This window comes from Bombus huntii, chromosome 14 (assembly GCF_024542735.1).
Source record: "Bombus huntii isolate Logan2020A chromosome 14, iyBomHunt1.1, whole genome shotgun sequence".
In the NCBI taxonomy this organism is placed as follows: Eukaryota; Metazoa; Arthropoda; class Insecta; order Hymenoptera; family Apidae; genus Bombus; species Bombus huntii.
In genome coordinates, this window is record NC_066251.1 from 9080145 (window position 1) to 9093194 (window position 13050).

The window sequence follows — 13050 nt, forward strand, 5'->3', positions numbered from 1 at the left end:
AAGGGGGACCTAGACCCAGAGTTGTGTGAGGGTGTGCGTCGAAACGATGGAACGAACACTCCTGTGAAATGTTCGGATGGGTCTGAGTTATGTCGCAAGAACCGCTAGGCTAATCGTGAGCATGAGCGTTCCGAAACGCCAAGGTTTATGATAAGGTCACGGCTATTGAGCTATGGAAAGTTACTGTGGAGAAGTTAAAAATACATGCTACTACAAATCCGTTAAATTACTCGCCATCTAGTACCATCTGAGTACTGCCACTGAGTGGCGCTGAAAATGTATTTCTCAAAAACAGTGGTTGTTCTTGACCGTGACACAAACCTGGCCTAATACAACCCTCGACACATTGCGTTATAACATTCGATAGTTACCTTGCTACATAAATAAAAATCAATGAAGAATTTGTTGATAAAATAGCAAAATTTTAGGTAACCCAACGCTTATTTTTGACGAAACGTAATTTAATTAGAAAATTGAGGACTTTATTTTATACGTATAGTTTCTAAATATTATAAGTTATATAAATAAATGAGTAGTGGGGTATATTTGTAGCAACTGACTTTCCCGTCTAAAAGATATATAATAGAGAATAATGAACTGAAAATGGTCAAAAGATAATTCGAACGAAAGGAACTGCGGACACAAAACAGATAAGAGACGAATGGGTGGATTCTCCCGCGTTCCTTTCGTGAAAAGTCCAAGATACCGGCGAACAGCACTTCTAAAATTAGTACCATTCTTCCCTCCACTCCTCACACCCGGTTTTATCCCCCTTCGCCAGGGCTTATTATCTGTTACTCGTGGATTCAAAAGTAGAATTGCAGAAAGTTGACCTGGTATTTCGCAACGTACCCTTCAACCATCTATGAGAACCGACACTTTCTAACTTTCCCATTCTGTTCATCCCACACAATCAATCAAAAGCAATTGATAAGCTCTGATAAAGGAATAACGATATTGCTTCCACCACTATATTCCATTCGACCAATATTTCTTAGGTGTAAGTGATATACGAGCCGTATTAGTATCGAGGCTTGAAAGGAATCGATTTAGGCTTCGGAAATCAAGAAATTAGGTATTCATAATATGCGGACGCGTTCGATAAATCTTTCTAAATGACGCGTTTCCTATAACCGGTTTCGTTTAGCTTTGAACGTTTCAAAATGATCTATGACGCGAAATTTCCATTTTACCATCTTCTTTCTTTCTTTCCCCCTACTTCGAGGAGAATACATCCGAAACGATATCGTGCGTACACATATTGTAGCAAACAGAATACATAATGATTCTGAGAAGGAAAATACTTCGACCTAGGTAAAAATTCTGAGTTGTTTAAAGTGACGTTTTACGTGTTGCAACCTACGATGAAGAAAATCTACTTCTCAAATATTAAATGTCAGGACGCTTGATGAGAAATTGATAAAGAAAAGCTGCGAGGTAAAACTTCTGAAAAAATACTCAAAGAAATTACGAAAGGGAAGTCATGTGAAAAATTAATTCAAGCAACGATAGCAGCAACTTTTCGAGTATAATCGGGTTAACAATCTTTCCATGCTAAACTTTTCATCACCGTAAAAGTCATCTTGTATCGTTCCATCTTTGTATTTCATTTCCGTCTACTCTTTCTTCTTTACTCGTTGGGTTACTCCATCCTACCTATCTGACTAAACGCAAATATTTTCCTCCATCCTCCGCCACAAGACAAGATTGTATAATAGAAAAATTTTCTTGTTGAAAACAGGGAAGGGGAATTCGATTCGATTCTGTTACATCACACGGATGTTTTGATACGTGTTGGATATAACGAAATCTCCACAGATGGATATAACAAATTGAAATAGAAATATCGTTCAACAAACCAACTTATTACCAACTTACTTACTTTTTACCGACCTTCCCGTCACCGATCTTTCGATCATTTTTAAATACTTCACGATGATAAATGATACGTACGTATTAGGTACTTCTGACGGAGGATATAGCATAGTTATAAAAAAAATACGTTATAATAATATTGATTTATAAAAATATAAAATATTGATTTATTTTCTATCGATTTATTTTTCTGTAATTTTTTCCTAAATACTTCACGACATGAAATTTCAATAAAAGGGAGAAAAGCTTCAAACTCGTTCGTTTGCGTTACTATAGAATATAGAATTTAATTAGCTTGTGCACAAAACTTCATCGTTTTCGAAGTCTTAGTAATGTCCCTTAAACATATTTAGTATACCATCCACTGGTAACTATACCACTAACGCTTACATCGATCTTCTTTGAAAAACGAAGAGGTATTGACTTTTACCTAATAGTTGCGAAGGAAACCTCATAAAATACGTGGCAAAGTTTTGAACGCGGTGTATAAAGGAACATTGAAGGAACCTTGTAGGTACATTAACTCCCTAATGAACATATAAAACGAGAAAAATGTGCTTCATTCGCGTTAATTTGTTCAGAATGATTGTTGTTAGAGTATACAATGTGTCCACTGTCTCGTGTCCAATTTTTCATTTGCTTTACTAACAGAATAATAGAGGTAGGCATCACGATTTTCCTTGAGAATAAAATGTAACAACAAAGACATGCGCATTTACAAACATTTGTTCGTGAAGTTTGCGACGAAAGAAATCTCTATCCCCTACAGATACTTCAGTGAATTGATCGAACGTCTGCCAGTCCTCGAAAGTATGATCGGAAATACTTGGAAAAGAACATAACTCCCCTATAGACGTTTTCGGAGGATTTTACGAGAAAATTTTAGGCTACGAATGAAACGTTGTCGGTATTTTAAAACAATCACTTTTCAATTCACACGATTCCAGCGAAATCTAATTTCGACTGTCTGTACTTATCCTGATTTATAGCAGGGATTCGTTGCTTTCTAGCCGCTTTGGTAAACGTAATCTGATTTTCCAGCCGTTTCCACTTTCCGCCCGAAGAATTTCCTGCCACTTTATCTGCAGTCCGCGGTATAAATATATGAAAACTCCTATTTAAGGACAGTATTGCATGTTTTTTACCGGATGGGTAGGAAAAATGCGTATCTCCGGTGAAATCCGATTTTCCAGAAGGAATACGTTCTAAAGTACATCGCATCTCCGATCTTACGTATTCCTATCCGATATTATCCTCTGATAAGCTCTTCCTATCCTACTCTTACAACTCTTAGAAAATATCTTTCAGTGTAAACATCTGACTGTAATAAAATGTTGGAAATTGCGGTAAACACAACCATTGAATTTCAAGTTAATTTTATGATAATAAACACGACAAAAATTAGTAAAAACATTTATCTCGTGTAATTAACAAGAAAGGGGGGACGTGGTTGAAGGTTGATAATGAACGTAGCAATGAAAGATTTCTCGATAAACGTGAATTGCTATTTTTTTCTTCATTTTTATGACTAATCTTATTTCCATATCTCTTCGTCCAGCCAGTATGCGGATCAGGTTCTAATTATCGCTTTAGAGACGTTAATCGAGTCAGCACAATTTGGCATTTCCTCTTTTTCGATGAAAGTTAGCTACGCCATAAACGACGTCGTGTGGTCTAATGAAAAAAGTTCTTCCAATCTCCTCAATTCGGAGAAGCTGCATTAGCATTGATAACGATAGGCATCGAACATTCCACGAATAAGTATTCGCTTCATTCCCTTTTGCAAACTCTCTCAAATGCTCTGAATATTATACGAAGAATTTTTACGAGCGCAATTGAAAATTTCATAAATTCGTAAGCTCTGCTGACGCAGATAATTACAACAACGATATCAAATTTATCAATTTCAGAATCATGGAAACAATTTATACGAAAATGTGAATAAACGAGGATGAAACGTTCAGCCCAATCCTCTCACACTGCTTTATTTGGTATTTCACAAGCGAAAACCAGTGTGTGACCCGATATCCCTACATAAGTGACGCTCGTCTTACGATCAACGAATTATACGGACGTCTTTCTGATGCAAAAAGGGAAAATACGCTGACTCAAACTGAAGTCAGCGAGAATTCTACAACGAGAATGAACGTCGGTAAAAGGCAGTAAGAGCAACGTGCAAATGGATATAACACGAGCACTATTTGTCGAATAAGAAGACTGTCATTCAGGCGTTCTACAAACGTTCTCGGATGTCGTTGGGGAACGTTAACGCCTCAGCCAATCCCTACCCTCGCAATTTCATCCTCCCATATACCGCGTTGCCCTTCCTTTATCCTGCAAAACCTTCGGGAGCAGTTCGCTCTGTGGATGTCGCGCACGCTTCTGTGATTTATCATCCGATACCTATTGCACAGCCTCCAGTCATTCAAGCCTCTACAATGTAAGTTATGTCGTGCAGTATTATTAAGGATAAAGATTGTAAACGAACGAGGTTGAGAATAAGTGAAAAGAAATGAGAACCAAGTCGTTCGAGTTTATTTCTTCTGGATGATTGGCGAGGTGAAACGAAGCTCCCGCGTTTTGCTAAGTCCCGACGGGTCGATTGAAGCTTCTACCACTTGTAACTTAGCGGGAATTTTCTACAGAAATCGATATTAAGAAGAAACTTCGTGGGCTGGCGAAACAGAGAAAAACAGTGAAAATATATTATTCGGTGTTTGTTTTATTTATCGAGGGTATGTCTCGCAATGTGCTTTGTATCCGTAACACGCGAAATGAAAACATTGTCCCTACTGCTGAATATCTCTATGAAATGTTCTATACGAGCCGCAAGAGACGAATAAGGAGACGGGAAGAGAATAGCAGAGGGAGAATGAAGAAACTAGTTCACCGGACTTTATTTTCCGGATATTGAAGCGGAATGTTTGCAATGAATTTTGATGTGCACGACGTGTATTATGTATAATAGAAAGTAGTAAAACTGTGAGACCTAACATACAAAAAATATCACAATCTGCAATTACGATAAAAGTAATTACGATTCAAACAATGCTCCGTAACAAAATCTAACTTGTGTATTTGATTGCAAGTTCTAATCACGCGCTTCATCCGAGATACATTTTGGGTAAAATAAACAGAAAAGTAGGCTGCGAGGTCGGTGTAACCTAGACATTCTATGAGCACAGTAGTCTCGATGGCCTTGCATTTTCAACTTGAAGATGTACGCCTACAGCGATACAAGTAGCGCCGGGTGTTTTTAAAGCCTCTGACTCGTCCATAAAACAAAAGAAGCTTTCCGGAAGGTCGAAAAGCTACTAAGGTAAAAGATGCGTTTCTCTTTCTCACTATTATGAAGAGCTAATTGCCTACGAAGTAATTAATTCTATCGTGCAATTTTAAACGAGAATAGGAGAAACGTGAAGAGAGAAGCGCGCACTTATGCGCGTTATAGTTTAAAAACCGGTTATTTGTTTAGGAGTTTAACTCCGCTTAGAATTTTATTCACAGTTTTAATTGTTAAGCAAATTTCTACAAACGTGGATCCTACTGTGAAGTAAAGCGTGAAGTGCTATATAGCATTTTCTAATTTCGGAACAAATATCGAAACTATTGAAATTGAATTACCACTTTATCTAGGAACTAGGAAGTCGACGAGAACCAAGAAGCGTTAGTAAAGCAAATCGATTCTCTAATCAATTTTGAAAAATTAATTAGAGAAAATTGTTGATTATTAATTTTGGAAAACTAGTTAGAGAATCGATCTTTCAACAAACTCTATTATTAATTTTCAATGTCTGTTCAATTAAAGATCTTCAAGTGATTAAGATAGATAGTACGAAACATTGAATAAGCATTCCTCACTTTTTAATCATATCAACGAAAGCTCCTTAATATAGCATGTAAAATAAAGTTAAGCGAGGAAAATCTTGGAACAAACAACGTTGAAAAAATAAAACTCACCTAAAGGATGTCACCAGTACTGGCAGCTCTCGTAGTCTTCGTCAATGGTCCCAGTTGTCTGGTTTGATCTGGTCGAGGTCTGCAGTAAATAATTTTTCGAAAAGCTTTCCGAAAGCTGTCACTGAGGAAAGCGTAAAGAATAGGATTGACGCAGCTGTTCGTATACGCCAGAATATGACTCGCTATTTGCACCATTATTGTCGCTGATGTCAATCGGTACACATCCAATGCTTTTGTCACTAGGATTACCTTTTGTAAAAAAAAAACAAAACACGCAAAAGATATTATTATAATCCTCGAGCGTGGAGAGTTTGGATTATTTCAAACTTATTTCGGATTAAATATGCTCGCTCGTAACGGAAGGATGAAATTTTCCATGGAAATGCAGCAAAAAATCTGTTTTATAACGAACAATTGACGATCACACGTGTAAATATGTATTAACTGCGTGTCACAGAAGGTACACCGATGGCAGTTCATTTCTGTAATGGCGCTATTGCCACTAAAAGTGCCGAAAAGACCGATAATAAATAGTCTATCAACTTTTTGGCTGAATTTTAACTCACTGATCTCGTGTCCTACTTAAAAAGAACCAAAGTAAAGGCATTATGCGAATATTGTCAAAGAAATATACGTTTAATACTTGAACAGATAAAAACGTACAATTTCTGTGATATGAATTCAGCAGCTAAGTTAATAAGAGTCAATAGGAAACATTTGTACAATCTATGAAAACAATATTTCTCGTTCATCGAATAAAAATCGTATAAACTCTTCGTTCTGGTTGCTGTAACATATCGGCGAATTTCTATTGCGTTTCAATGCATGGCCGATACATTTTCAACGGAGAATATTTTACACAGGAAGCTCAATAAACGCAGTATATCCGATATATATTTAGTGCCGTGAGAAATACATAAAACATTCATTATGAAATAGGAGACAAGCGAAAGATACATGAAAAATCATTATGTTCCATTTCGAAACGCGAAAGAACAAAACATCGTACTGGTCTTAATAGTCTTGACATAGAACCGGGTGGCTGAACATATTTTTGCGGTTCCATAGAATTGTTTCGCTCGCTATTTTCAATTCGCAACCATTATTTACGCAATTATTCTTTTGGAACCACCGTTCTATTCACGAATTTTTCTATTTCATTCAACTTAGAGAAATTTCGTAAAGGATCGATAAATTTCTATGGACTGTACCACGCTTTAAATGTAACGATATCATTCGTGTAATTTAACTATCTCACAAAGCCAGAATTAAAAAATTAGTAGCATTGTTGACCGACCGATAAACCTCATGCCGATATTCCGTATTGGCCACGAAATACACCGAATTACCGAATTTCACCGCACAATTTCCTTTCGCGATTTATCTTCCATCTCAATTAGCGCCAATGGCGTATCAGTTGATTACATCTTGCTTTTCTTGCTCATGAATTTTTTCCGTCAAAAGTCAAACTCCGCAATTGCCACTTAATTCTCTGGCCGCCGTTTACGACTGATATCACGGCGAATTATACGATACGAAAACCGTGATCTTTCGGATAGATCATTGCACGATAGCCCCGTGGAATTTACACGCGGTTACGTAGCACATTCCACAAGAAATGTTTTCAAATATTATTAAAGTATCAAAAAAATAATATTGTTACGAATATCTTTATAGTCCCGAATAAATGAAATCGAAAATAGAAATCTGTTATTTAATAACAAAATACTGAAAATACGTTTAACTGCGAAATTTCTGTTAGATCGTAAAAATGTTATATATTACAAAATTCGACGCTGATCGATGTTCATCTATTTCGTTATGCGAAAGAACGTGGCACTACTAACCTGTATAGGACACCAACAAAAGGCGAAAACGCCAACGACGACGAAGACTAGCCTCGTAACTCGCTTTCTTCCGCGTCGACTTTCGGCGCTGACGCGATCAGTGCGCCAGAGTCTGATGAGCATGCAAATGTAAAAGAAACATATCAGCGTCAGTGGCAGCAGATAGCTCATCAGGAAGAACGACAACTGGAATAACGGCCAACTATATTGCGGTAGGATTCGACAAGCCGTCAGGTTCTCCGACGACAAGTCATCCATGTCCTGAAATTAAAGCAAATCTACATATATAACAGAGCAATTCTGGACCGAAATCGTACAGGGAAATAAAATGTATGGAATATCGACCCAATTTTTTTAATTTTCTTTAACACGTTCCACGCCACCGAAAAAGTAAATTGTCTTTGTTCCTTTAAGTTTAGGCAAGGTATACTACACGTTCGCATCGAAAATGACATAACTTCAGCAGAACGGGCGTTTTCAATTTATGACGAAGAATTTCTTTAGTTACTTCGAATCTATGGAACTTTAAAGAAATCTTTCATAGTGCTAGCTGGAAAAATACGTTTTAGCATCGAGGGTGGGGTATGTAGTAGTAGGCTTGCATAGTAAAGTCAAAGTGACCGCTTAAATGTACATAAGTGTATACGTATATGTAAAACGTGATCGATATTTCATACAGCACACAAGATTTCATATTCGCAGTAATGATCATAGCAAGTCGCATGTCATATATAGAGAACGTTCATACCCGGAGTATTTAGTGCTCAAAGGGCTAATGCCATGAGTTTGAATGCTTTCACTATGATAGTTATTCTTGAAATGGTGTACATGCCATATGCCAGCGTCTCTGTGTGTACGCGGAGTAGAAATGTAAGAAATCGTTGCATATATGTGATATGAAATAAATATTCAACTTTGGACATGAAGGGGTAAAACATTTTTTCACTGCATGTTCTTAATTCTATGGAACGATGGAAAAATGAAAATGTTAATAGTTATCCGAAAATGAGGTTGAATTACTCCAAAACGAGATAATTGTCTCTGATTAATTTAACACGTCCACCAATTTCGTCTGGTCAAACTGTGGTGTGATTCAATCGAAATGTACATTTGACGCTTGTATGAAACGCGCATTATGATTTGCATTTCCCCATCGCATCAAATGGCCCATGTCATGCACGTAAACCTAAAATACTGTGCAGCTATAATCGTCGAACGATCACAGCCAAGTAGGAGAATGGTTGTTTCTCCCATTTCCGTTTGTAGAGTCGGGCAAAATCATATAATGCACGATAATGAGTCGTGTTTGGAGAAATTTGCGCAGAGCGCGTACAATCGCGATAATCCAGATGCGTATTCCATGAATGTGTAGTGTTCGGTTATCGTTCGCGATGTAATTCAAAAATACTTCTGGCAATTACACATTGGTAAACATTGTTGACAGATTAGTCTAGCAATTTCATAGCTTATCATGTTCAAATAACGCGGTTCTGTACCGGTGCGTCATATGTTTCAACGATGAATCGATACGATTATCACGTTAAATTATCCGAAGTTAGTGCTTCGTATGAGCTCGTAGGGTTCACATTTACAAAAAAAAAAAAAAAAAAAAAAAAAAAACAGAATATGGACATACGATCGCAGAAAGTATAGAACGAAGAATAAAATTCAGCGATTCAGAGATAAAAATGATTTTCGATTTCACAGAACTGCGGATAAAGTTAAGCTAAAAGATAAAATATATCGAATATGATTTCAGCAATAAAGAATTGAAAAAGAATATATGATACAAATCGCTATGACTTCTAATAATACTTTGATCCCGACGATACCGATCACGTCGGTTTTGCGTTTATAAAGCTTTATGAGAAACGTTCTATTATGAATAATTACAAGTTGCAAGGTTGGCTGCGTCCATTTCATTCGAAAGTAATTAGAGTGGTTACACTCAAAGGTGAATTACTGAATAGAGGGGCATCAGCGAACTTTCCTCCCGTTCACTTCAATCTTTCAGTACCATTGCCGGATTATTATTTAAAGAGCTAATCTGTCTTTTTTGTCAATTTTAATCCGGATATCTTAATCCGGCTTCTTTCAAAATCTCTGTCGACTATGAATCAAACCGACCCGCTAAATATCAAATAAATCATGGTTTCCGTTTGAATGATAGACAAATGATTCGAAATGCATTATAAACAAGTTGGATCATTAAAAGAGTATATTCAATCAATTCATAGTATTGAAATCTGACCATTGAACATATTAATGCAACGGGTAACGAATAACCGAATCGAAGTGAATCGAAATGAATCGAAAAAGCTTACTGGATCGATATAATTTTCAATATTTGTTCGATTGTAACTAATAAAAAGAATCACATAAAACTCTGATAGAGATCTATCGTTATATATATCGTACTATTAATAATATTATGAGTTAAGCGAAAATTGTTAATTCATGAATTTGACAATATTATGGGAAGTGATTGTGTGACTTACCTCGCCGTGGACGATGAATGCAGGAGTGGATATTGCGAAAATCATCGCCCAGGCGATACAGATGGCGACGATTGCGTGGTTTTCGGTCCTCCATGACATGGAGGAAATGGGATGAACCACTGCTAAGTATCTGTAACAATCAAGATACAACATTATGTCGCCGTCAACAAATGCTGCTTCTTAATTCATTATTAATGTACACCCTTTCACCGAATTCAAATACTCTCTACTACTACTACAAAACAACTATAGAGTTCCGATATGTATCAACGGCGGTATAGGCCTCTTTTGAAGATGTCTTATACATAATGCTGAAGCAAATCAATATGCTAATTAACTTGGATCTAAGCCAATAAGCCAAATTATGCAGCCTATCAAGGGATACTAGGTGAATGGATTTATGCGATCTATCAAGGAAACCTGAATCAAACACATAGCTTCGCTTGCAGCTGTAGAAATGAATCATTATTAAACTTAAGCGATCATAAATTAATTCTTCAAACATGTAAGGCTATCAATCATATAGAAATTATTCTAAATCCCGTCACGATCACATTGCAATTACTGAAGACTTTGAAAATTCTATTTGACATAGGAGATGGATGCCGCTAGGTTATTGAAAACGGAATTGAGAAATAAAATCAGAAACCTGAGCACGTAACGTGACTCAAAAAGTTTCTTCGAAACACAAAATGAATGTATCGTATATTTCGAGAGGAAATCAAGATTCTTTCGCACGTATGACATTTCTAGACATAGCACATGATGCTGCAGTCTGCACCACTGCATACTATACGGTATCTTGAAATGTAACGGAAAACAATGCTGATATTTATAGAAGGATGAGTTACATCTTACGTTGAGGATCGACTTTTATCGTGCAGTATCCTTCTTCGACTATTTCCGTTAACCCGTGCCTGATCGAGTGATTCTAAATTATCGTCTCTACCTCTGCGTACCGCTTTCTTTATGGAAACTATACCGTAGAAAGCATTTTGAGAGAATTACCTAATTTTTCTCTTTCTTCTTAATTTACTCACCTATCGAGGCTCATGAGGACTAAGGTGTAAACACTGGCGTAGGCAGTGACGATGATGAGATATTGAACCATCTTGCACCAGAAGTTGCCGAAGGGCCAGTAGGGTAGCACAAAATCGGTCGCGGTAAATGGTATACAAAAAATGACGAATAATAGATCCGCCACGGCTAGATTAATAATTAGGATATTCGTGGTTGATCTCATTCCAGGATTCGCGGCAACCACGATAACGACCAAACAGTTCCCAACGAGTCCAAGGATACCAATCATACCAAAAAATATCGGCACCACAACTACTACTATTCTCTCCACTTGATGTCGATCGAAATTATATTCAAAGTCATCGAAGAGTTTGTGAGTTTCGTTGTACGAGCTGTTTGAAAAATTTCTGGCTATTCTGTCCAAAGTCTCCATCTCTTGAAACATCGTGTATCACATCCACAAAATCGTTGAAGTTATATCATAGCAGATCTTGAAACTGTATCTCGGAGTTTCTAATCACTTTCGTTCATATCATAACAAATGGCCTTGTAACAAGTTTTAATTCAATTTTCTCCTATATTTCAGTTTCATTTTAGTTTAAAAGAAGATCGATATGAAAGCTGTTGTTTATCTTGCCTATGACAGTAAATGTATCACGTCAGTAAACATTGCAGTTAAAAAACTTAATACTCTGTATTTCTAGAAGTCATTCTCGAATCTTGTAGAAAAATCTATTCGATGGCGTGTATCTGATATACGAATTTCCCCCAAAATTCCTTGCGATTAATGAAACTTTAATAAATTCTTACGTCGTGTCTTTGAGAGATCAAGTATGATTTTCTTTCCGCCAGCTGTCGATCTGTAAAGAAACGGATTTTCTATTCAATATAACACTTCTTACGCTGTGAAATACGTTTGATTTGATCCAATAAGTAGTTAATACATCAGTAAGCAATATTAGTCGCACAGTCGAATTGTTTTATCTCTCAACGACTAACAGCTTTACTTATCCAGACACGTGGAGCTTAAATTACACACGAGACACAAAGCGTTCTGATTCAAATTTCGTATCCATATTTCAAATTTGACTAATGTGTTGGATATAGATTCCTCTTCCCTTTAAACACGGAGCCATTAAGCTAAACTAAAATTAGATTTCGCTAAACATAACATACAATATTCTATGAAATCGTTTGATTTTAATCGTTTTTATTCAGACTGATACCGAGCTCCTATATATCACGTTACAAATAATAAAGTCACTTCTTGGAAGATAAATAAGTTTAATTCATCACAAAAGCATCTACACTTTAAGAAGTTCCTTTTAATTAATGAAATTACTCGCCGTCTGTCACATCCGAATCGAATTATTTAAGACTGTTGCTTGCAATCACGAGATGGACTAAAGGAAGTAATAACTTGATCTACGTAATCAAACGCTAATTTTTCAATATCACATTAAAAATAATCGTCACGCAATAAATTATTGACATGACGCAACTAAAATCGTTCAAAGCTATTAAAGTGTAAAATATGAAATGCAATGTACATTCAATGTCACATTTTCTCACAGTTCTTTCCCCGACACGAAGTCATATTTTGGTAATTATCGATATCGCTATAGTGAATTCTGCCTATAATTATGCGTCCATGACAACTTATGCGTTAGTATTGGTTGGTATTGGCCGGATGAAATAACGTCTAAACCAAGCCTAATTCTTATTTTTTGTCTAAAATTTATATAAGATTGGGTTAGATGTCACTTTATCTAACCATCGTGAGGCTGCCGCAACCAATGCTCATACGCTGTCGCGGACAGCACAATTATAGACAGAATTCACTGTGCCGA

At 36.6% G+C, this 13050-nt stretch overlaps 1 protein-coding gene across 2 annotated transcripts in view; it reads right to left on the reverse strand.

Moving 5' to 3' along the window:
• The window catches only part of LOC126873068 (allatostatin-A receptor), a 44567-nt gene that overhangs the window by 27449 nt on the left and 4068 nt on the right, over window positions 1-13050 (reverse strand). For both annotated transcript variants that reach the window (XM_050633563.1, XM_050633562.1), the window contains exons 2-5: window positions 11221-12060; window positions 10181-10310; window positions 7683-7943; window positions 5836-6084 (exon numbers count right to left, since the gene is read on the reverse strand). In XM_050633563.1, coding sequence (XP_050489520.1) covers window positions 5836-6084; window positions 7683-7943; window positions 10181-10310; window positions 11221-11645 — 1065 coding nt within the window. In that variant the 5' untranslated portion in view covers window positions 11646-12060. The remainder of the gene's footprint in view (window positions 1-5835; window positions 6085-7682; window positions 7944-10180; window positions 10311-11220; window positions 12061-13050) is intronic.